Source organism: Pongo pygmaeus, chromosome 4, assembly GCF_028885625.2.
Source record: "Pongo pygmaeus isolate AG05252 chromosome 4, NHGRI_mPonPyg2-v2.0_pri, whole genome shotgun sequence".
NCBI classification, from domain to species: Eukaryota; Metazoa; Chordata; class Mammalia; order Primates; family Hominidae; genus Pongo; species Pongo pygmaeus.
In genome coordinates, this window is record NC_072377.2 from 150,698,364 (window position 1) to 150,724,553 (window position 26,190).

General features: G+C 35.7%; 1 protein-coding gene across 3 annotated transcripts in view; it reads right to left on the reverse strand.

Annotated features, from left to right (window-relative positions):
• Nucleotides 1-5,658: 5,658 nt before the first annotated feature.
• Nucleotides 5,659-26,190, reverse strand: part of LARS1 (leucyl-tRNA synthetase 1) — a 66,775-nt gene continuing 46,243 nt past the window's right edge. For all 3 annotated transcript variants that reach the window (XM_054489510.1, XM_054489511.1, XM_063665248.1), the window contains 10 exons: nt 24,571-24,754; nt 22,682-22,772; nt 21,681-21,821; nt 20,650-20,790; nt 20,341-20,451; nt 18,109-18,219; nt 15,634-15,738; nt 14,184-14,279; nt 12,093-12,225; nt 5,659-6,059 (listed from right to left, as the gene is read on the reverse strand). In XM_054489510.1, coding sequence (XP_054345485.1) covers nt 5,854-6,059; nt 12,093-12,225; nt 14,184-14,279; nt 15,634-15,738; nt 18,109-18,219; nt 20,341-20,451; nt 20,650-20,790; nt 21,681-21,821; nt 22,682-22,772; nt 24,571-24,754 — 1,319 coding nt within the window. In that variant the 3' untranslated portion in view covers nt 5,659-5,853. The remainder of the gene's footprint in view (nt 6,060-12,092; nt 12,226-14,183; nt 14,280-15,633; nt 15,739-18,108; nt 18,220-20,340; nt 20,452-20,649; nt 20,791-21,680; nt 21,822-22,681; nt 22,773-24,570; nt 24,755-26,190) is intronic.

Genomic DNA, 26,190 nt, shown 5'->3' on the forward strand with positions numbered 1-26,190 from the left:
GGGATTACATGCATGAGCCACCATAACTGGCCAAGAAAAAGATTTCTATGAACCAAAGTAGAAAACTGCCCAGGCTACGTTGTTAACTAAAAAAGCAAGATGGAAAATAATTATTATATATATATAGTAAATTACATATATAAATGATGTAAAATAATATATATATAATGCTACTTCTTATATAAGAAAGGAGAAACTAAAGTATAAATATTCACTTATTTTTGGAAAAAGAAACACAGGAAAGATACTCCAGAAACCAATGACAATGGTTAGCTATAGAGTAAGTGGGAATGTGGTGCCAGAGAGTAAGAATTTTCTTGGTTTTGACTTTTGAACTTTTTTTTAAAGGGATGGGGTTTTACCCTGTCACTCAGGCTGGAGTGCAGTGGCATGATCACAGCTCACTGCAGTCTTGAACTCCTAGACTCAAATGATCCGCCTGCCTCAGCCTCCCAAGTAACTGGGACTACAGGTATGAACCACTATAACTGGCTAATTTGAAAAAAAAAAAAAAACTTTTTTTTTAGAGACAGGGTCTCACGGTCTCACTATATTGCCCAGGTTGTCTTGAACTCTCCCACCCCAGCCTCCCAAGGGGCTGGGATTACAAGCACAAGCCACCACATCTGGCTGAATCATGTATTTTTACTTATTCAAAAATCAGATGAAAAGAGAAAGCAAACCATAAAACTGAATATAAACAGAAATGAATGGCTTTAATTCTATATTAAAAGCATGTACAAGAAAGAATCCAAGAAACATTTCTTGATTAAAGAAAAAACCAGCCAGGCATGGTGGTGCATGCCTGTAGTTCCAGCTACTTGGGAAGCTGAGGCAGGAGGATCACTTAAGCCCGGGAGATCAAGGCTGCAGTGAGCTCTGATTGCATCACTACACTCTAGCCTGGACCACAGAGTGAGACTCTGTCATCAAAAAAAAAAAAGCAAGCAACCACATACAAAAATGAATTCAGGAAATATTTAAATAGTGCTCTGACTATATTCCTTAGAGAGATATGTTCTAAGGACATAAAGAATTGCAAAACAAACAAACAAAACCAAATACTGTACTTATTTATTGCTAACAGAATTGGATTGGCAATTCTGAAATTTTTAATAGACTAAATGAGTAAATATATTGAGGTTCTTGAGAACCAGAGTTCTTACCGTGTGAGAAGGGAAATACAATTGTAAAGGGGAAAAGATGAGAATTCAGTGGTATTAGATAAAATTATTGTTATCTATTGTTATCTATTGTTATTATTGTTGTTATAAACAACAGAAATGTATTGCTAGTTTTGGAGGCTAGGAAGTCCAAAAGGAAGGCACCAGCATATTCAACTCCTGGTGAGGGCCCATTCCTCATAGCTGGTGCCTTCTGTGTCCTCACATGGCATAAAGGCAACAGGACTCCCTCAAGCCTCTTTTCTAAGAGCACTAATCCCATTCATGAGGAAGCCACCCTCATGACCTAATCACCTCCTACAGGCCCCACCTCTTAATACCAATACCGTCAAGATTAAGTTTCAACATATAAATTCTGGGGGGACATGAACATTCAGATCATAACAGCAGGATATTCATATAAGCCTCAAAGTATCAGCTCACAGACTACTTAATTACAAAAAGGAAGAGTAGCTTTTCAACTGAGAAATATGATGCTAATCAAACTTAGCATCACTAATAATGGAACAAATCCACAATATATTAATCCTGACATGATGCAGTGGGAAATATCACCTATGTAGTAATCTTGCCAAGAATTTTAAATCTGATTACAACCATGAGAAAATACAGAAATCCAGATTGTAAGCATCATGCTAACGACCAGCTTGATGTCTTCAAAGATGTTACTGTCATGAAAGATCAAAAAAAGAACAGAGAAACTACCCTAGTTTAAAGGAGATTAACAGACATAACCACAAAATGTAATACTTGATCTTTGATTGAATCCTGAGGGTTTTTCAAAGAACACATTACTGATGAGACATTGGGGAAGTTTTACTAGAAAAGCTTATTACCTAATATTATTGTATCATGTTAAATTTCTTGGGCATAATAACAACACTGTGATTATATAGGAGAATGTCCAAGTTCTTAGGAGTTGCGTGATAACCTGTGGGAAGATGAAGTGTCATGGTGTCTGTAACTTACTGTCAAATGGTTCTGAATTTTTTAAAAGTATTTTCTAAATACAATGTGTTATCCTGGATAGGATCCCATAATAGTAAAAAAAATTAGTAGAAAAATTGGTGAAATCCAAACAAAGTATACAATTTAGTTAATCATAATGTACTCATGTTAAGTACTTAGTTTTAACAACTAAACCAAGGTTAAGTAAGATGTTAACAGGAGAAACTGGGTAAAAGATGTACAGGATCTCTCCATATTAAAGATGCAACTTTTATGTAAGTCCAAAACTATTCCAAAATTAAAAGTTTATTTTAAAAATAGATACTTAGAGAGATAAAGTAAACGTGACACAATATTAACAATTGGTAAATCTAGGTGACAAGCGCATGGATGTTTACTGGCCAATTCTTTCCACTTTTCTGTAGGCTTAAAATTTGTCGAAATGAAGTGTTAAAAGAAAATAAAACTACTGAAGGTTAAAAGTAAAGGAATGGAAAAGATAGTCTGCATGGACGTTAACCAAAAGATAGCTGGTGTTACTATATTGTTAGGCAAAGTGGCCTTTAGGCAAAAAATAAATTAATTAAAAATAAAGAGAAACGGCCGGGCGCAGTGGCTCACGCCTATAATCCCAGCACCTTGGGAGGCCAAGGCAGGTGGATCACGAGGTCAGGAATTCGAGACCAGCCTGGCCAAAATGGTGAAACCCTGTCTCTACTAAAAATACAAAAATTAGCCGGGCATGGTGGCATGCGCCTGTAATCCCAGCTACTCGGGAGGCTGAGGCAGGAGAATCACTTGAACCTGGGAGGCAGAGGTTGCAATGAGCCAAGATCGTGCCACTGCACTCCAGCCTGGGCAAAAAAGAAACACTTTCTAACTAGAAAAAGTTCAACTTACCAAAAGGAATACAATCTGAATTTACATGTACCTAACAAAACAGCCTCAAAATATATATATAAAACAAAAACCATCAGAATTATAACAAGATACAGGTAAATTCCATTGTAATGAGAGATTTTGGTATACCTCTCAAAAACAGAAAGAGAGAAAACAGTAAGGATATAGGTTTGAACAATTCAATCCACAACTCTGACCTAATGGACACATACAGAACTTTTACATTTACAGAATACATATTTTTTTCAAGTTCAAATGCAACATTTATAAAAACTGACATATACTGGGCCAGAAAGCTTATCTCTAGTGACCAGAGGAGGCAAAAGGCAGACCTCTGTGGTGCTGGCACTGTGCCATTCTTCAACTGTTTGGTGACTGTGCAGGTGTTTGCTTTGTTAATAAATTCTTTTTTTGGAGGTGGAGAGAGAAAGGGAGTTCATTTTTTTTGTGTGTATATTATATATTTTTTGCTCACTTTTTGTGTATATGCATTACATTTCAAAACTTAAAAAGAGTTAAAATCCTCTAGGAAGGCACTAACATACTAAGTTATATATAATAACATTATTATTACACACCCAATTATATTATTGTTAATAACAGAATAAGCCCAGTGTAGCCTGTTTTTCCTTCAGCATTTCAACTAACTGCTGCTTCTTCTGTTGAGTACCAGATGAAGTAATGGGCTTATGCTCAGATGACTCCTTATACAAAACATTTGTATCTCTACACATGAGAAGCATATTCAGCACAGCAAGAAGCTTATTCTAAGAGAGACACACAGAAATCAATATTGAAAAAACAAAGGATCCATGAATCTCAACTCACACTTAATCCGAAACAGTACAGGTTCATAAGATGAACACAATCACAATATTATTTTCCTTTCTCTCTCTTTTTTTTTTTTCTGGCCAAGCACATATAGTTTAATTTTCCTAAGTTAAACACAAGTAGGTTTGTGTTTAGGCAACAGAAAGTATTACTTAATTTCAGAAATAATTAAGGCTTTGCAGATCAGAGAGGACAGCAAAAGAATCTAGAGGAATGCAAACAAAGAATCAGTTGCCCCAAAGGAACCAATACAAAGGACATGATTACAGACTACAGTAATCTGAAGCCAATATACCTTGATATCCATCATCTTCTTCTTCTTCAACGGTAACATTCACTAAAGACTTACTACTTGCCAGGCATGGTGTTATGATTTTCCTAGATCAGTTCACCTAAACATCTCACAATAAGCCTACAAGGTACCAGTATTAGTTCCATTTTATAGATGAAGAACTGCAGCTCCGAGTAATTGGCCAAGAGCACCCTAGTAGCAAAAAGAAGAACTGGAAATCTAACCTAGCTAGTCTGATTTCAGAGCATGCGCTCTTACCCCACTATGCTATAGTGCCTGTCCCTAGTAGATAAGTGATTATTTGCACTTGATGATTTCTAAGGATTTTCAGTTCTAACATCCTATGACTGGCTTCAATAAATCTGTGATAAACCATATGACTAGGCCTAGTGGTCCCTAATTGCGGAGAGCAAAATAAGGAAGCTCAATAAACTCCATTTACATAACCTCAGTTAGAATTCAGGTTCCTCTGGGTTATCAAAATTGTTCTTTCTCCATATTAAACTCATCAAAATTAGAAAGGGTTTCTCCTGTTAGTCAATGCCTTACATTTTTTCCTCATATGAAGACAGATGGCGCAGATATTAAAAGACATTCCATCAAGAATAAAAGAATAAATCTGTAATACAGTCAGCATGACCTCTATTTTATTGATTGACTGATTGATTGAGACAGAGATTCACTCTTGTTGCCTAGGCTGGAGTGCAATGGCACGGTCTCAGCTCACTGCAACCTCGGTCTCCCAGGTTCAAGCGATTCTCCTGCCTCAGCCTCCCAAGTAGCTGGGATTACAGGTGCCCGCCACCATGCCAAGCTAATTTTTGTATTTTTAGTAGAGACAGGGTTTCACCATGTTGGTCAGGCTGGTCTCAAACTCCTGACCTCAGGTGACCGCCCACCTCAGCCTCCCGAAGTGCTGGGATTATAGGTGTGAGCCACCACACCCAACCAGCATGACCTTTAAACACAATTGGACTTAAGACAAATTTAGTAAATGCAGATTTGTGGCGGGGGGGAGGGGGGAATCTTCTTTTAAAATGCCCACATTTAGTGTAGGTGAAATACACTGCTTATAAAATATTGATATTAGCCTTGAAGAAGCCATTATTGGTTCTTAGTTGAATATATTAAAGCTTTAAAAAGTCTTATAAAATACAGGACCTATTTGTTCTTTATACAAAATACTTAGTAATTGAAGTCAAGTCAAAATATTCTCGTTTGTTCTTTTAAATCACGAAGTCCTCTTCATTTAAAAAAAAAAGCTGCTAATTTACTATTTTTCTTTTTTAAAAAAAATACGGCTAACTCCATAAATGAATATACCATAAAAAGCTGTTAGGTACACCTTAGCCTTCATAAAAGTATAAACTATAAAGTACACCTCATAAAAGAAGCACACTGACACTTTTATGTTCATCTTAAAAACTAGAAACTTCCAGGAAATAGCAACAATTTGTTTTTTAAAAAGAGTTTGGCAAAAACCATTTCTCTTGGACACCCAAAGAAGGGGAAAAAGAATTTATTAGGTCCAGGAATCAAAGATGACTTGATAGAATTATGATTACATGCAGAACTGGATGGTTAGAAATGAAATCAATCTATTTAGGTCCAGCCTAAGGTTCTGATAGCCAATCAGTAGACACAATCAGAGTAGTAGTATTCCTAAGAAACCAGGATAAATCTCCAATGTGCATGAGTTTAATGAACCAGATAGATTATTGTATCGCCAATATCCACCCTTATCCCGTTCTCAGTCAGATGAATTTTCTTGCTCATGAGGTCCACATTGAAAACAGCATGCTCAGAAATGGGGGTCTTCTCGGTATGCTCTTTTCCCAGGACAGGAACTCGTCGAGGCCCCAACAGTGGATCATCAAATCTCATCAGTTTCACTTTGGAAAGGTCTACAACAAAATAAATTATCAATATAAGCATTTAATTACAGTCACTCAAACCCTGGAAGCAGTCTGAGAACTCACATTTTAAATACGCTGGTTGTTATATCTAAACAAAAATATTTTCTTCAGATTATTAAATAAAAGCCATGCTGGGTGCGGTGGCTCACACCTGTAATCCTAGCACTTTGGAAGGCTGAGGCGGGTGAATCACTTGAGGACAGGAATTCGAGACCAGCCTGACCAACATGGCGAAATGCCATCTCTACTAAAAACACAAAAAAATTAGCTGGGCCTGGTGATGGGCGCCTGTGATCCCAGCTACTTGGGAGGCTGAGACAGGAAAATCGCTTGAACCTGGAAGGCAGAGGTTACAGTGAGCCAAGATCGCACCATTGCACGCAAGCCTGGGCAACAAAGTGAGACTCTACCTCAAAAACAAACAAACAAACAAACAAAGCAGTGGCCGGGTATGGTGGCTCATCCCTTTAATCCCAGCACTTTGGGAGGCTGAGGCAGGCAGATCACGAGGTCAGGAGATCGAGACCATCCTGGCCAACGTGGTGAAACCCCATCTCTACTAAAATACAAAAAATTAGCCGGGCATGGTGGTGCATGCCTGTAGTCCCAGCTAGTCGGGAGGCTGAGGCAGTGGAATCGCTTGAACCCAGGAGGCAGAGGTTGCAGTGAGCCAAGATCGTGCCACTGCACTCCAGCCTGGCGACAGAGCAAGATTCTGTGGCAAAAAAACAAAAAACAAAAAAAACAACCTCAGGAGCAAAGCTGAAATGTAGCAAATCTTCATCGCCTTTCAGCTTTTACCCAGATCAAAGTGTCAGAGATTCTGACATCTCCTGTAATTATAAACTAAGAGAGAGAAAGAATTGTATTTTTTAGCATTATCCTATATGGTCTCTCAAATCATTTTTATATGCTTCAATTAACCACTGTATAGAATATCAAAAAATCTAAAACTTATCCCTTTCTTGAGCTCCCTGGAATATACTAAACCTGCAAGAATTGTAGCTTTTCTCAGAGATACTTTTGGATAAATAATGACTACTCTAAGAAATGGCACTACCAGTTTCTCATTTGCTCAAAAGATTAAAGTATTTGTATTAACAAGTTGTTGAGACAAGGAGAGCGGGGACAAGGCAGAGAAAGGACAGAAATTTAAGCTTTCAGAATTTTAAGCTTTAGGATGAGCTTTAATACCCACCCTGCTTGAGATTTTCCTAATCTGCTCTTAAGCAAGCTGAAAAAATAGCGCCTGACAAAAACAAAAAAACAAAAAAAGCACCTGTCCCTTGAACAACTTTATAATACAACAGTCCTGCCAACAACTGAGCCCAAAAGAAGTATATTTATTTCAGCAATTCTGAGACTTCCCAACATCAAATGGTTTTATTTCATATGGCAGAAAAACACCAGAAATGACTACAAATGCTGATTCTGGGTTTATATCTCATTCTAAGTGTAGCATGCCTAGTTATCCTTAACCTGATCCATAGAAATAGAAGATATTTTCTGAATTACTTCCCACCTCTTTCGAAACACACCTGAGCTACACTCCCTCATGTTGACTTGACAGTACAAAGCTTAGCATAAGAGGGATAAGAGATAAAAGAAGACGTTAATGCAGCTGGTGGCTATGCCAAGAATACAAGTTATCCATGCAGTCTGTTCTCTTTGGGAAACAAAGACCGAAGGACTGCAAGTTTAGAGAAGGGGCTTATAGAACAATTACCTGTGACTACCACAAAAGCAAACCCTGTCTAAGAGTCTTTGGAGAGTTTCTGCAGGGACCATACAATCTATTCCCAGACATAGTACAAGCCCTGAAAATTAAAATGGGAAGAGAGCAGGCACAATCTTCATGACAGCCACGATCTTATTTTGGGGAAGAATACAATTAATTTTAACAGCTATTGCAATTCAACTTACACATCAGTGGTACCAAATATTTTGCTATAGATGCAGTGACAAGTTCTGCCAGCAGATTTTATGCATAAGGCCTTTTACTGCGGATCTGCCTCTGCCTCTCTCTCTCATACACACACACTCTTTCTCTCTAAAACAGACCTCCCTCATTATTCCAAGCAATTCTGAATCAAACTAGTTCAAAGAAACCTTAATACTCAATCAGGCTTCTAAGTGACAAAACATATTTGCTTTGATGTTTCACCACGTAGTTCATTACTGTCCATAGATTCGTAGAGCTTTCTTAGTGGTTTAACTGTCTTTTATCCCAGACTTCTCTTATCATTGAAACTGTTGAAATTTAAGTCTGAACTACATAAGATTTAAGGCTCTTAGAGAAAAGATGAGAGTGATTGTAAGTCCCTAGGGACTGACAATGAGAAATGAAGGCCTTCACTTCCAAGTTATTAGTTCATATATGGCATGGGTTGTGAGTGATTCAAATTTATTATCATCAAATAGTTTACTCAGTGGCCTTTGTGGAATGAAATGATAGTTTTAGTTCAGTTCCTCCCGGACCCAGATCATAATTACCCTCAATACAACTGGCACTAATTGGACAATTTGCTGTCTATTGCAGCAAACAGACCAATAACTATGTTACTGAATTTAACTCCTCTTCCATCTCATATACTCAATATACTCAGGCCTTTTAGATATCAAGGCATCCTGAGGGCTTTTGGTAAAGTATCAAGGTTAGATCTCTTCTGCAGATACTTATAGGAATAGCAATTTCAAACTCTCTCTAATGTTTCTATTTTCTAAAATTTACAACAGCTACTAACATCAAACTTAAGACACCTTAGATAATATTTTTCACAGCTAGTATGACAAAGGAGATAAGAATTATGCCAAAGGCTCAATGAGAAAAGACAAGAAATAGGAAATACGTTTCAGTACAATTCTGCAGAACCTAGTCAGTGCTATATTTGAGTACATTTAAAACAGAGGTAGATTTAACATAATATAATACAATTTTCAATACAGAAATACATCCTTTTATGTGCTATAACATCATAATAATCCTATCCAGGCAGGGCCGGTGTCTCATGCCTGTGATCCCAGCACTTTGGGAGGCCAAGACAGGCAGATCACTTGAGGGAGCTCAAGACTAGCCTGGCCAAGTTGGCAAAGCCCTGTCTCTACTAAAAATAGAAAAATTAGCCAGGTGTGGTGGCTTATGCCTATAATCTCAGCTACTCAGGAGGCTGAGGCATGAGAATTGCTTGTATCTGGGAGATGGAGGTTGCAGTGAGCTGAGATTGTGCCACTGCACTCCAGCCTGGGTGACAGAGGGAGACTCTATCTCAAAATAAGTAAATAAATACAATCCTATCCAGCGGGTCCACACAAATATCTATTTTCTTTAAAAGCCACTATCATGCTCTTTCTGCTTCTTGTGGCCTATAAGTTCTGAGGATGAAGCTATCATTCTATGGTACCTAGTTCACTGAGAGGACATAATAAATGCATATAACAACATGATGAAACTTGAAAATATTTTGCTAAGTGAAATAAGCTAGACACAAAAGGAAAAATATTGTGTGATTCCAATTATATGAGGTACTGAGAACAGTCAAATACATAGAGGTAGGAAGTAGAACAGTGTGGTGCGAATGTAAATTTGTATAGCCACTATAAAAAACAGTATGGAGGTTCCTCAAAGCATTAAAAATAGAACTACAATATGATCAAGCAATCCCACTACTGGACATTTATCCAGTAAGAAATGAAGAAATGGAATCAGTATGTTGAAGAGATATCTGTACTCCCATGTTTATTGCAGCACTATTCACAATAGCCAAGATATGCAATCAACCTAAGTGTCCATCAACCGATGAATGAAAAGAGAAAATGTGGTATACAATGAAATATTATGCAGACATAAAAAAGAATGAAGTCCTGTCATTTGTGACAACATGGATGAGGCTGGAAGACATTATATTAAGTGAAATAAGACAGGCACAGAATGACAAATATCTCATGATCTCACTCACATGTGGAATCTAAAAAAGTTGATCTCACTGAAGTAGAGTAGAATCATGGTTATCAGAGGCTGGGAAGGATGGAAGAGAGGGGACTGGAAGGAGTTTGATCAACAGGTACAAAGTTTTAATTAAATGGGAGGAATAAGTTAAACTGTTCCATTACACAGTAGATGACTACAGTTCATAATAATATATGGTACATTTCAAAATAGCTGTAAGAGGAGCTGTTTGAATGTTTTCACCACAAAGAAATGATAAATGTTTGAGGTGATGGATATCTTAATTATCCTAATTTGATAATTACACATTGTAAATATGTACCAAACCTCACACTGTACTCATAGATATGTACATTTATGTGTCAAAAATAAAACTTAAAAGAAAAAAAGAAAGTAGAGCAGTGATTACCAGGGACTGGAGGGATGGAGAATGGGAGTTATTATTTAATGGGTATAGGGTTTCAATTTGGGATGATGACGAAGTTGTAGAGATGGATGGTGGTGATGGTTTCACAACAATGTGAATGTATTCAAGCCTCCTGAACTGTACACATAAAAATGACTAAAATAGTAAATGTTATGTTAGGTATATTTTACCACAATTAAAAAACACGTCTATAAACAACAACATCCCTAACCCTAGTATACTGTTGCTGCTGATGCTCTGTACACAGAGAAACAAAAGCAACTGGTATCTCCCTCCTAGTATACCCTTTCCCCTTACCTTTATGGGTATAATGTTCAAGGCCCCATCCAAACAGTATTTTCTCCATAAATTAGTCCCTGATCGCTGCAAGTGGAAATAATCTCACGTTCTTCTGTGCTATACATTTTACCTGTACCTTTCTTACTACACTCAGCAATTTCTCTTTACATTATCATACACTTCAATAGCTTAGTTCCCTACTCCTTTACTAGATCCAGCTCCTAATGAACAGCACTCTCTGGACTCCCCAAAGCCCCAGTACATACAAAGGAGTCTCTACATACACAGTTGTCTCTACAAACACTACATATAGTAGTGTCTCACTAAGTATCCACAGAAGGGAAACAACTTCAAGATAACACAAAATAAATGACAGAATGAATTCCAAAGAGCTATTTTGTCTCCTATTTTAATTCATGTTACTACCCTAATATAGTTCCATAAATTAGGTTATTGCTAGGGATTTATAAATCTTTTTAGAACATTTTTGTAGTGATGGAAAGTGGCCAACTTTTAATTGCTATCAAAAAAAAAAAAGACAGATAATACAAAATAGAGAATCACATTAATTTGTTTTCATAGCTCAGAAGAAAAATAAGAAAGACACACTATCTCCCTTCACACTCTGCTCATCCTAGGACCTGGCTGGATGACGAAAAGAAAAGCCATAAATTATTATATTGAATCTAATCACAAAAGATGCAGACTTATTCTTGATAATAAGTTAAGATTACTGACATATTTTACCTGGAGGCACATTGTTTAGAAGAAAGAATATGAGCTTTGGAGTCAAACAGACCTGTTTGAATTCCAGATCTAGAGTTTACTAGCTAAACAAACTTTGCAAGTTACTTAGCCTTTTTAGGCTCCAGTTCACCATCTATAAAAGGGAAATAATAAGAATACCCTCTACAATATAGAATTGTAAAAGGATTAAATGGTTAATACATGGAAGACACGCAATAACTTTTACTCTGTTTCTCTTCCTTCTCAAGGAACAAACCTGCTGGACAAGTTAGTTTAGAATATTAAGGGTATGTGTTCCTTGATTCTGAATATCTCTGAGAGACAGAAATCACTCATTACAATTTTAGAGCTACAAAGAAAGATGGAAAACTGTCTAATCCCTCTATTGTCCTCACATTAGTAAACGAAAAATCAGTTTTGAGCTTAAGTGACATGGCAAAGCCACTAAGCTACCTAGCCAGAGAGTCCCAAAAAGAATAGTTCTCTTGATTCTGAACCCAATACTTTTTCCATAATAATACACAGCTGTCCATAAGCAAGCCGGTTTCTTTTCTTTTTCCTTTCTGCTTAGAACTCACCAAATCTACAAGCTACTGACAAATAGTTTTGGGGAACAACTTACCTTTAATTCCTCGGTTCATTTTCATTAAACGCCTGATTATGGAATCACAGTTATCTCCTTGCCTGATTTCAATTTTGGTTGAGAAGTGGCCATTGGATGGCTGGGGATTCACTAGAGAAATGGACACACCAGGCTAGGAAAACAAGAAAATGATTGTTTAACTTGAATACTGCTGAGGGAGGAGGAATCTCTGCTACGTTTTCAATGCCCAATGAAAGACGGATCTAATTCTGGTATTTTAAAATCATGACTAAGGAACACTCAAATATGAAAGAAAAGCTGTACAAGCTCATGCTTATAACCAAATGCCTAGGTAAAGATGACTACAACTACATATATCAACACCAATGATGGACACTAACAATAACTACATTTTCTCTTCCACAACCACCATCATTCACTGAATCTCTACTATGTATTAGGCATTGTACTAAGCATTTTATCGACGTTAGTTCTATATCCCTGAAGTAGCTCTTTTGTACCCTTTTTCACAAAAGAGAAGCTGAGAACCAGAAAGATTAAAAATCAGCACAAGGTCACACAGCTAGTAAGTGGCAAGGTCAGGATTAAACATAAATCTATGTTGTACTTATAGAAGCTACATAGTCCAGAACCCTGTTTATTATTTTTAAGTGGAAAAAAGTCAAATGAGTCTTGTGAAAGACTTAAATACACAGTCTCTTAATAGAATACTTGAAAATGGCTTGAAATAAATATATTTGTATGAGGAACATTTTCACATACCTATCTCCATGGCTCAAATGACTGAACTATTAAAAGCTACCACATCTTAATGCAATGAGCATATTCCTTACATGATGCTAAATTCAGGATGTATCCATGATCACGATTTCCTTATTCTTTCAAAATAGGCCTTTTCTGTTTGCTGGGTTTTCAAATGTGGCAAAAGTAAAAAAACATATCTAAGTCCTCTGCTTATCAAGACAAGGAGGGAAGTTTATAGACTCTCCCAATTGCAGTCCCCTGGACTTTGCCAAATGCTGCCAAAAACAGAATCTCCTTCCTCAAGGATCTAGATCCAGAAATACCATCTGACCAAGCAATCCCATTATTGGGTATATACCCAAAGGATTATAAACCATTCTACTATAAAGACACATGCACACGTATGTTTATTGCAGCACGGGCCACAATAGCAAAGACTTGGAACCAACCCAAATGCTCATCAATGATAGACTGGATAAAGAAAATGTGGTACATATACAGCATGGAATACTATGCAGCCATAAAAAATGATGAGTTTATGTCCTTTGTAGGGACATGGATAAAGCTGGAAACCATCATTCTCCACAAACTAACACAGGAACAGAAAACCAAACACTGCATGTTCTCACTTACAAGTGGGAGTTGAACAATGAGAACACATGGACATAGGGAGGAGAACATCACACACCAGGGCCTACTGGGGTGGGGTGGGCAACAGGAGGGACAGCGTTAAGAGAAATACCTAATGTAGATGATGGGTAGATGGGTGCAGCAATCCACCATGGCACGTGTATACCTATGTAACAAACCTGCACGTTCTGCACATGTATCCCAGAACTTAAATTAAAAAAAAAAAAAACAACAGAATATCCAAAACCTTTTTGTCTTCACCAATAATGGCCAAAAACTAAGAGGTTAAAAAAAGCTATTCCAGCATAACTTAAGATGATGCATCAATCCAGTTTATACCAAAAACAAAACAGCCTTGAATAACAATCAAACCAAGACTCATCTGAGGTTTAAAAGCTCCTTTTAACTGTCTAAACAGGTCCTACATTTCCAGTATTTTTAAATAAAAACCAGATTTTGAAAACCATACTTTTTATTTTTAAAACCCACAAATAACATCTGATAGTTCCTATAATAGTAAAGTGAGGAAAAAGTAAGTATTGCACTGACAAAGGAATTAGGACATTTCAGGTATATCCCCATTTCTAACAATCTATGGGGTCTACAACAAACCAATCACTTAATTTCTCTGGACCCTATTTTGTTCTATTTTTTAAATGTGGGTTTAGATGTAATGATCTCTAGGTCTCTTCTGGTTTTAAAATGCAATGATTCAGTAAGATTCCTTCAACTTACTTCTATTCTAAAAACATTAAGTGGTTTCCCAGGACAGCAGTCTTCCCTGATTTTATCTTCTGCTTCGGAGGCAAACTTGACTTCTATGTGTTCTAGCTAAACAGATGGGAAAAAATGGAAGTTATTAGTATCACTTAATGTGATTCCAATTAATCATCACCTCATTTCACCAAGAACAAAACTAGGTTCTCCAGTTAACATGAAATGGTTTGTGCAATTTTATTATTTTCCATATAAATATTAAATGAAATCTGTAATCAGTTATTTAACATTCATTTTAGATGTCTCATAGTATTGTTATTTATATAGTCACATTTATTATTTTCTATAATGAAATCTGGCATCTATCTGCCATATAAAACAAAACGAAAATCAGCATAAGAGGCTTCCACTTAAGACAAATGGAAGTTCAGAAATTTATCATTTGAGAATAAAAGGCTTCCACTTAAATAAATGGAAGAAAAGCTCAGAAATATAGCACAGTGCATATGTCTGAATATAAGATGACCCTAAACATAAGGTGTGTCTGCATGGTCCAAGCGAAAAGATCCAACAAGTTTTTTGACCTACATGAATATATATGAACATTTAGATCTACATAAAATGGATGTCATTTAATGTTTATTAATTTCATTAACTCATTTAAAATAAAATACTTAATTAGAAACAACTTTCTTCCATCTCCGTATTTCACAAAACAATTTTACTTAAATTCCAAACCTACATTTTTTTTACTTGAGTGTCTTCATTATTACTAGGACCACTTTTTGACTGCTCTAACAGTTTTCTAGAGCACATGACTTTTCCTTTTACCTAAGCTGTCTGAGACCAGCTTATTTACAATCTATATATAAAGTTGTGACTGGGGCACAAAGATTGGATGGGGAGAAATTCACAGATATGTGAAAGCTATTGGTACTGTTCTAGTTCCTGGATTGGGTAGAAAATTCATGGATGTTCATTTTATTATAAATTGGGAGGAAAAAAACACGGCAAGACATGGAACAATCATAATATATCATGAACCAAAGATTATAATTAATCCAATTCTGCAAATCAAAAGGGAGGGGGAAAAAAAGGCACCAATTCAGAGTACTCCATGAGAGGCTTGGAAAGCATTTGAATATAAGGTCTCTTAAAAATAATTTGCAGTAGAATATCCAGACATACAGTTTTTTAATGTATAATTGATTATATGTAAATTAAGAATTGATGAAATAAGATGACATATCACTTTTTTTCCTGCAACTTTTATACTCACCCATTTTTCTTCTCTCCAAAAATATTTTTGACTGACATATTTAACAAAGATACTAAACACAGAAGATGAAATTTATAAAAAGGTTTATTATAAAATAAAAGAGCTGGATTTTGTAATAACTAGTTATTACAATAGTAATTATTACTAGTTATTGTAATAACTAGTTATTACAATCCCTGGCCCTCTTACCTCAAGGGAATTAGTCAGGTAGACTATATTCTCCATAAGCACAGCCTTTTCATCAAATTCTAATTGCAAATCCAGAATACGAGGCCCCATCTTCTCCAGATTTTCCTAATAGCCAAAATGGTATGGAAAAACAAAATCACAGTAAGAATATGCTGGAAAACATACTTCCTCCAAAGTAATCATTCTTCTCTCAATTGATAAAATCTTCAGATTTCAGGAGTTAAAGGAAAGGCCTTGGACTCATGATTTCCTTTACCTACATTTGCTTGTTAATGAAATTTACTAGCTCCAAATAATTATCATTTAAAGTATTATAAGACTGTAGCAGCACTGAAAAGATGGGAAGGCACAAGGTTTTCAGATTTATAAAATAAACATGGTTTTATGATTGTTTATTTAGACTGACTTAACATGCAAGCCCAAAGAATTCACTTTACAGGGAATCAACCAAATGTATGAAAATATCCCTTTAAGTTACCCAAAAAAAACCAAAATTTTAATTTTCTGAGATACCACCTTCTTAAAGCTGTTTCAGAGAATAGTGAATTAATAATATCCAAACAAAAAATCCCCAAAGATATTTCTGCAAAGTTTAAAGAAAAAAAACTCATACTACATGAGTACTCAAACATGGCACGTAAAAAATAATTTCTTATTCTTAATTTTCTTGGATAGTCGATATTTGCTGCGCAAAACAGAATCCTAGAGATCTAAGTACATATGCAGATATAACTACCTAGAACATGTTATACTTAATGAAAGTGACCTGATATTATTCTTGCTACTCACTGTTTTAGCTTACTATGCAAGTTCTATTTCTTTTTCTCATGAAAGTGCTGGAAAGTCATTTTCTTATTCCCAGATTTATTAATCCCTTCCAAAGTTTGCAAAACCACTAATTTGCCTGGCAAATCACCAATAGAATTTTTAAAATATATTACCACTCAAATGGTCTGATGCTGGTTCTTCAAATTTAAATGAGACCCTAAAGAAGCCAACTCTTGAATCTAATATCATTTTATACACACACACACACACACACACACACACACTCTCTCTCTCTATACATATACACGTAACTACTTTTCAAATAGGTTTCCCTGGATTCTCTTAAAACATGTCATCAAAATTAATTGCCTTTGCAACCACCAATGGAATATTTTGTTGGATCCACATGTTGACAGAGATTTGGCATTATAACCAATGATACTAGCCACTGGGGAACCAATGAACTATGAACATACCAGCACTTATATTACAATTTGATTAGTGTAGGTCAACACAGGATTCTAAATTACTTCTGAAACTTAAAATACCCTGAGGATCAAATAGTGACTTTGGTCTAAGAGAATTAAAAACCTTTTCCAAGAATACCAATCTATTATAATATTGGAGAAGTTAAGAGGTCTGGTCTCCATCAGGCATCTGCAGCCAAGAAGATACAAGAATTAAAGGACAGTACAAGAATAACCACGATATGTTTAGTAGGCTGGAAGATACTAATTTGCATTTTTAAACAACATTTACTGAGCCTGCTTCTTCACTGGTGCTACTTAAGTGTGTTAGGTACACTACTTTATTTACTCCTCACAGCACTCCTAAAAAGTTAGGTTCTATAGTATCCTCCTTTTATGGATGAAAAATTCTGTAGCCCAGAAAATTTAAGTGATTTGTCCAAGGTCTCAAAACTAAGGAGTGACCGATACACAGAATTTCAACCAAGATTTTTCTGGCCCCGTAGCCTGAGATCTTAAGCAATATAAGCCTTCTTTCGGTTTCTTTTTGTCAAGAAATCCAATAATACATCAGCTATGTATATGAAGAAAACTAAGGGTCTAACCCAATAATTCTCAATGGTAAGAAGTGGAAGGTGATTCTGCCCCCAGCAGACATTTGGCAATGTCTGGAGATATTTTTCATTGTCATAACTAGAGGGAAAGGTAGTTCTACTGGCTTCTAATGAGTAGAAGCCAGGGATGCCGTTACATATCCTACAGTGCATAAGAAAGCGCCCCACAAGAACTATCTAGCCCAAAATACCAACAGAGCTATGGTGAGACACCCTGGTCTAACCACTATAACTAATGTTTACCCTGTTAAGCTATACCTATACAAATATTGAATCCTGGTTCCAGGAATAGGGTCTAGGAAATGCAAGCCTCTATAAGCCTAATGTAAGCCAAAAGACTATGTTTCTTTCCCAAACTTGAAAGAAGGGAAGGTAGAATATGAAGGGAATAGTTCAGTGCAGCAATTCTAAACCAATTTTTCTTTCACAATAATATTTTTCACATACTCAGCAAATCCATAAGTAAACCCAAAATCTGATAGATCATTTCTCACAGCCATTGATTGAAAACTGCTATTTTAGCAGATTTCTGGCAGGAAACTATGTCCAAGGCTTTTCTCCATCCTTCTATTGTCCTGTCTAATCATTGCTCATGTGGTCACAGCTGCATAAGGTCCACAGCTTACCTTAATCATGGCAACAAATGGCATGACTTTCTTCATATATTTCTTCAGTTCTGGCATACTGCCTAGTTCACTAGCAATGACTTTGTTGTCAGGCAGTTTTCTGTTATTGGCCTAAAAAAAGGAAGGAGGGAGAGTAATGTAGAAAAAAAAGTCTCAAGAATAAGGCAGAATAGTAGATGTGACCAGGCATAGAATGGTGGCCTCTATCAACCCTTAGAGAACAGCAGAAAAGTGTTCAGCCCTAGCATCATGGGGAAGTGAAAGCTGAATGAACAATGCAGAAGGAACTCTGCTATTCTCTATAAATTGACGACACATACTTTTTAGTTTAGAAGAGAAAAAGAAGTGATTTGTGTTGAATATTTCTCCTGTTCAGAAACTAAATGGTCTCATAAAAACTTGTTTTCAAATTTCTAAAAGCATTTCATTAGTCATATTAAAATAAAAAATTACACAACTATCATACAAGTTTATATAATGTCTGCTTTTGGACACTTGGAAGAAACTGTTACCACAATTGTGAAAAGAATCCCTAGCTATTGACTTGTTAAAAACAGAATCATTTCTATCTACTCAAAAATAAATGTCCATATATCACTAATGAGTACAATCCAAGTGTGCTTTAAATGAATCTAAATTCATTTCTTTCTACAAATATTAATGGTCCCCTCAATAGAGTGAGAAACAAAGCAACTGGTCTTTTCAAAGTTTTGGGCGACTTGTTTTCCCTTTATTGTAAAAGGAAGGGTTGGGAATGAATCTAAATGAAAAGGAACATACAACACAATTTCAAATAATCTATTTTCAATTCTAACTTTTACTAAAGTACATGGGAAAAAAATATTCTACTTGTTAATGTATTCCTCTGAAACACATAAAAAAGAAAAAGGGTGGGAAACACTCCTTTGCCTTATGTCACCAAAATGGTGCCACATTCAACATAAGAACACTCTTCGTGATTATAAATGAACATTCTTTTCATTCTTGTGGATGAAAACATACAATAATCTAAAAGAAAGCTGCTAATGCCAAAAGATACCACTGTTTTCAATTATTTGGCAAATGAATACTAAGTAAAAACACAACTTCAAAAAGAACAGAGGTAATGCATTTTTTAATACCTAAGATATTACATATTATATTTGGGTTCTTCCACTGCTTCCTTGAAATTGCTGGTATGAATATATAATCCACTGAGGTAGTTTCACTTTTCTGCCAACCAAAGTAGCTTTTATCTTTTATTTACCTTAATTCAAAATCTGCAAGCAGATTCTAAAGGCCACCTTCTATTTCTATCATATATAATCAAAGGTGGAAATAGTTCTCCATAAAAATAGACTCACAAGAAATACAAAAACATTTGCTCTTCTCTATCAAATTTTACAAATGTAAAAGCAGCTTTTCTTAGCATTTCTTAATTAACTATGAAAAGTGTTGAGGCAAAATTCCAATAATGGTCTAGAATATCAAAGCTAAGAATTTTTCCTTTATGTTTCTTCTTTACATTTTGACCACAATCCGTATTTTGTCTCTCTTTTTTAAGTGCACCTTAGTGGTCTGCATCTAGCAATAACTGTTTTAATAACCTAAGCAAAAAAGCCAAAGTCCATAAACATACTTTGTTTCTACATTTTGAATGCAGAGGAAAAATAGATTTTTTTCTTTCAGGAAAACTTAGATCTAAGTTATTGAGTTCCCTTTAAGTGGATTTATCATTACCTGGCACAGCCAAAAATGTCTTCAAGCTCTACATTTCTATAGGTAATTATCAAACCAAACAACATTTAAAGAACGCAAGAACAAAGCTTCACTTTTTTCCAAACAATAAACAAGGTTATGGTTTGAAATAATTTAATGAATGAATATAATGAATGAATAAATTTAATGAATGACTCCCACTGCTCAAGTTACAACAAATTCCAAAGGCAAACTCTGTCCTTTTATTTCATCATTTCAACTACATATATGAAAACCCCCAATTCTTTTGATTACATTCAACTAGATCCAATGTATTTTTGCATAAATTTTTCAGAAATGGGAGGAAAACTGCAGCTTTTCCCTCCGCATCCATTTAAGAGCCACCAAGAATAACAAAAGGATGCTGTCTGCCTAGAGGGAATGAAACAAAGCTGCCTATCTTTCTTCTCTCAGACATTGCGAACATCCTAAAAACAAAAACAACATAGGGAGCATACAACACCATCGGGGGGAAAAGTCTACGGAGAGCATCACCTCAAAGTGTTTACGTAGAACAGACAGGGTGGTATGTTGCCAAGGTGGATAGTTCTTTGCCACATAGATGGTGCAATGTGAGGGCTTCTGCAGGGGTTGTTTGTCAGTCTTCTACACGGTAAAAGAAAGGAAAAACATTCAATAGCTTTTATATAAACCAAAAATGAGAAGAACCCTCCCCCAACATACACCACCATGGTCTTCACCATTAATGAAAATCTTTCTAACTTTCATTATTGTTAAATGTTTTCTGATCAATAACTTTTAAGGAATAATCTTTTTTTAAAAAAAAAAAAAAAAAGACTTTACCTTCCCTTTAGCTGGCATCATATAGTTCTTGAGTCGTAGTCTAAGGTCATGTGTTACTTCCATGAGATACTGTGAGGAGTGTATTAAAACTTCATCCACAGGACCTGCCACAGGCCATGAAGCATTCATAATTGAGTCAGGCTTTTAAAAAAAGAAAAACAAAAAAAAAACTTCAGTGAGATTAGACAATATAACAATTTTATGGTTCTTGATTATAATTTCATACCAAGGATACCATCTGTAATTGTATGCTCAGAGTTCAAACTTGACTACACATAACATACTTGCACAGCCCCTGATCTAATGTTCCCTAGAATTCAAGCTGTGAAGTCTGACTCTACATTCTTAATTAGCATCCATTTGTACAAGCATATTAATACCCACACACATATGCTCACTTTCAAAGAAAATTATGTAATGCTAATTTGCCTAAATTTAATCATTATTATATAAATTATGCATACACTCAGTTTTTATCCTGTTAATACATCCAGTATTCAAGTACAGTTATTTGGTATATAGATCATGAGCACATTTCTGTATTGTTCATGCATTTAAAAATACAAAAGAGCCTAGCTAATATGGCTGGAAAGGAGTTATTAAACCAGCCAATCTATTTATCTGCAAGCCTGGGAGAAATAACTGAATTTATATTCATAGTAAGAATGCTAATATCCCTGAATATTAAGTCCTATATATGCCAGAAGTTTTATATAAAACAAGAATACTTATGCAAATATACACCTATATCTTTGTTTTTAAGCAGCTCATAACAATTGTTTATATCTTTCTCAATATTTTCACCTTTTAAAAATATGTATACACTGTGTATATATAAATAAGGGCACATATATCCATCTGAATAGGAGATAGCTCTGGTTTAACCTGTCATAATTATGATGCTGAATCCAGCATTACTCTTGAATTACTCACTTTCAGACTTTGTCTCTTAAGTAACAATATTAGCACAACACTTATTTAATGAAGCCAAAATCAAAACCACTCAAAACATTTTAAATGCATAAAGGTACCTTTCCCAGGAGTGTCCAGATGTGCTCACACAAATGTGGACAGAATGGAGCGAGGAGAAGTGTCTGAACTTCAATAAACCGGAACACAAGTTCTCTGTGCATCCCTTCCACTGCCAATTCACGGTACTTATCTTTTGCGGCCTACAAAATTTGAAATTATTTACCATTTCCCTCACCTTCTTTAAAATAAAAATAAAGGGAAAAATTTCAGTATCTTGGTTTTAATACATTTTTAAGTTTCTAGTCTTTTAAAAATCCACAACAAATTACTGTAAATGTTTTACTTTAAGAATCTGCAAGTATTTATCTTTGTCCAAAGTACATGGCAGTTTTATACTAATAATTCTCAAAAAAAGAATTTTTTTACAGACAGTTTGTAACTGAGACATAAAAGTTGAACAACTTTAACTGTATATTAAGGGTGACTGCTCTTAGCAGCATATAGGATATTAAATATAAAAAAAGACTATAAATACAACACATTGCTATGCTCAGCCATTTATCCTTATTTAACCACATCTCTGAAAACCAAGTTATATAAATCTCAATGTGATATTTTACATAGCTCATTGCGTAAAGCTACATTTTTACTTTAAGCACTTTAAATGCCAAACTTGAGGAAATACTGACACCTTGTGGAAAACCTCAGAAAACGCTTGCTCTCAAACTAATGGCAATTAATTACAATTTTGCCTTCGTTTTTATCAATTTTGAAATGTTTTCCTGGAAAGTATAGCTGAATTTTAGATTTAATCTCCTTTATATTAATGCTCATAGCTTAACTAGGAGCACAATTATTAAATTAAATGGACACAATAGAAAAAATACCAAAGATAATAACTCAAAATCACAATTTATTGAAGAATTTAAAATTTTTCTGGCAGGATTTTCAGTCTACACTTTGGGCGAGTAATTGTGCTATAGCAGGAAGAAAAAAGGGGGAAAATACATAATGTTCACATTGACATGTTTTATAGCTACCAGAAGAATCAACAGCCTACCTGAAACTCAAAAAACCCTGTTTTCAAAGCTTCTTTAAACATCATCTTCTCATAGTTTTGATCTGTTTTTATAATTCCTGCATTCAATTCACTATTGAATAGGGGGAAAAAAAGGTTATTGAGTTTAAAGGCACTTATACATAGCTATAAAAAACTGCTGCATATACAAATTTAAAATACTGCTTTTTAATATACAAATTTAAAATACTGCTTATTTAAGCAGTAAAATGAGAACAATGCCCGAAACATTTAAAACTGCTCAACACAACACCATCTTTGTGTTCCTTAAAACAAATTACTGCAGTCTCTCTATTGTCTATCCATCCTTAAGTACTGTCATCTGACACTGCTTAGGGCTCCTGTTTATGACATAATAAATGATGCTTATTCAGAAATTTCTTGATGGACACTTTATTCTTATAAAGCCCAAAATGCAATATGAAAATAGCTTAACTAAGGTTGTAGCCAAGCCAAGTGTTGGGTTTTTTTTTTTTTTTTTTTTTTTTTTGAGACAGGGTCTCTCTCTGTCACCTAGGCTAGAATGCAGTGCTATGATCACAGCTCACTGTAGGCTCGAACTCCTAGGCTCAAAGGATCTTCTCACCTCAGCCTCCCAAGTACCAGGACTACAGGCGTAAGCCACCACACCCAGCTAATTTTTTTTTTTTGTAGAGAAAGGATCTCACTTTGCTGCCCTGGCTGGTCTCAAACTCCTGGGCTCAGGCAATCCTCCCACCTCAGCCTTTCAAAGTGCCTGGTTTACAGGCGTGAGCCACAGTGCCTGGCCATAGCCAGGTTTTAATTATTGCATTTACAATAACTAATACTGGATATTAGAAAAAAATTTTCTCATACCAATCCAGGTCCTTCTTAATTTGGCCTAATCTGGCCCCAAACTGTTTCATCTCCTACCTCTGCCCATCAGATAATGTACTTCAAATAAATATCAGACCCTTTCCATGGCTTATCCACACTTTCTCCTCTCCCTGAAAACACTGTTTATTTTTCAAGAAACTCAGAATTTGACCGGGTGTGGTGGCTCAAGCCTGTAATCCCAGCACTTTGGAAGACAGAGGCAGGTGGATCAGAAGGTCATGAGTTCGAGACCAGCCTGGCCAACATAGTGAAAACCCGTCTCTACTAAAAATACAAAAAATTAGCCAGACATGGTGGCAAGCACCTGTAATCCCAGGTAGTAGGGAGGCTGGGGCAGAAGAATAGCTTGAACCTGGCGGAGGCTGCAGTGAGCCGAGATTGTGCCATTGCACTCCAGCCTGGGTGACAGTGCGAGACTCTGTCTCAGGAAAAAAAAAAAGAAACCCAGAAGTCACATGACATCTCTGAATTCTCCTTATCTCTATTATTGTGCTTAGAAAATGGGTGTTTGTCTCTCTTGCTAGACAATAAGGATCATGTCTCATTCATCTTTATAATACCAGTGCGTAGGATGACTCCAAAGATATTTATCCTTTTCTTTTTCCTTTAACCATTTTGCCCTACTCGAAAACACGACAACATGGTAAAATGGTTATGAGAACAGACTTTCAAGACAGACAGAAGCAAGTTCATATCCCAAGTTTGCAACTACTAGCTTTAAGGCATTTAAGGAAATACTTAATTGTTCTAAGCTTCAGTTTCTTTATTTATAAAATAGAGCTAATAATATCTGTATTATATAAAGTTGCTTTGAGGTTAAAGTCAGATAATGGACACAAAATACTTAGCATAGTACCTGGCACAAGTAAGCCTTCAATGAATACTAGCTATTATTATCATTAGTTTATTTCATTAAAAAAAAAAAAAAAAGAAAAGAAAAGAAAAAGAAAACTTAAAAATGCACCAGGACTAAGTAACTCTAAAACACAAAATGATAGGGATCTACAGATTACCTGGCAAAAACTCTATCATTGAAAGTGTTGGCAGGACCACTTCTTAGGCTGTCCCAGTTGGCAACCATTTCTTTCACCCACTCTACCCAGGTGTACAGACGGAGAATACCTGCATCTGCCATGGCTTCCACAAAGTTGGCATCTTCTACAGTGTCACCAGCATCAGCCAGAGCCAAACGCATTCCTGGAAGAAGAAAAAAAATTCAATGCATTAAAAATATGGTTTCTGAGTATCAATTGTGTCCTATGTGTTCAGTTGGATACCTTGCAAAGCTCATATATAATTAACAAATGCTTTAAAGGACTGTCCTGGATCAACAACAAAAATTAAAATCATCAAAAACTAGCATCCCTAACCGTGATGTTAAAATATTCAAACCATCCATATTGATTTGCATCCACTAAGCACCAATACGTGTTTCTTCTCAGGCATGTTGAGTTAATGAGATAAAGTGATCTTTAATGAGGCAGAGATAGAAAATGATAAACTGGGGATAAAGATACACATTTCATTGTGGTTTTCTTATCAACATCTCAGCCTCATTTAGAGGTAACAAAATACATTTTAATGCATGAGAATACACATTGGTGCCTTATGTGTACAAATGCATATGAATTTTTCTCAGTTTTGAAAATAGGTTCTTAGAAGTTTACCACTAAAAAACTTTACTTTTTCAATTCTCATCTCTCAGTACTACCAAAATCTTCCATTCTAAAACATTGGAAAAAAAAACCTAAATGTCCATCAGTTAAACTGTAGGATATCCCTACAATGGAACACTATATGGTTGCAAAAAAAAAAAAAAAAAAAAAAAAAAAAGAGGGAACTCATTATATAGTTATTTCTGTCTTTAGCTTCGGTGTCCAATCAAAGCATTCAGGTTCTACCTTGCCTTTTCCACTTAACAGTTCATATTTGTATACTAACCCATACATACACATATCTATGTTTTTTGTTCGTTTGAGATAGAGTTTCGCTCTTGTTGCCCAGGATAGAATGCAATGGTGTGATCTCGGCTCAGTGCAACCTCTGCCTCTCGGATTCAAGCAATTCGCCTGCTTCAGCCTCCTGAGTAGCTGGGATTACAAGCATGCGCCACCACACCTGGCTAATTTTGTACTTTTAATAGAGACAGGGTTTCCCCATGTTGGTCAGGCTGGTCTCAAACTCCCAATCTCAGGTAATCTGCCCGCCTCGGCCTCCCAAAGTGCTGGGATTACAGGCGTGAGCCACCACACCCAGCCATTTAGTTTTATATCTATATATCCATAAACAAATAAAAATCATGAGCTCATACTTTTATCACCACATCCAATCTGACCCCATAGGGCTCATTCTAGCATTTTCTCTTTACTTATTTATAGCTTCTTTTTCTGATAGTGAGCTCTGTGAGGCAGAGGTTCTCATTATCTACCTGTTTACTTATTTTTTCAATCCTAATATACACATAAAGCGGTTTCGTAATTACTTATATATCTTGTAAGAAACAGACTAACTATATTATTTGGATACAGTTCTGTCTTTGGCTTTGGTGTCCAATCAAAATACTGAGAACACAAACTGAGTTAGCCATGACCAATAAAAAGAAGTACCATGATGACCAATGACTAATTATATAA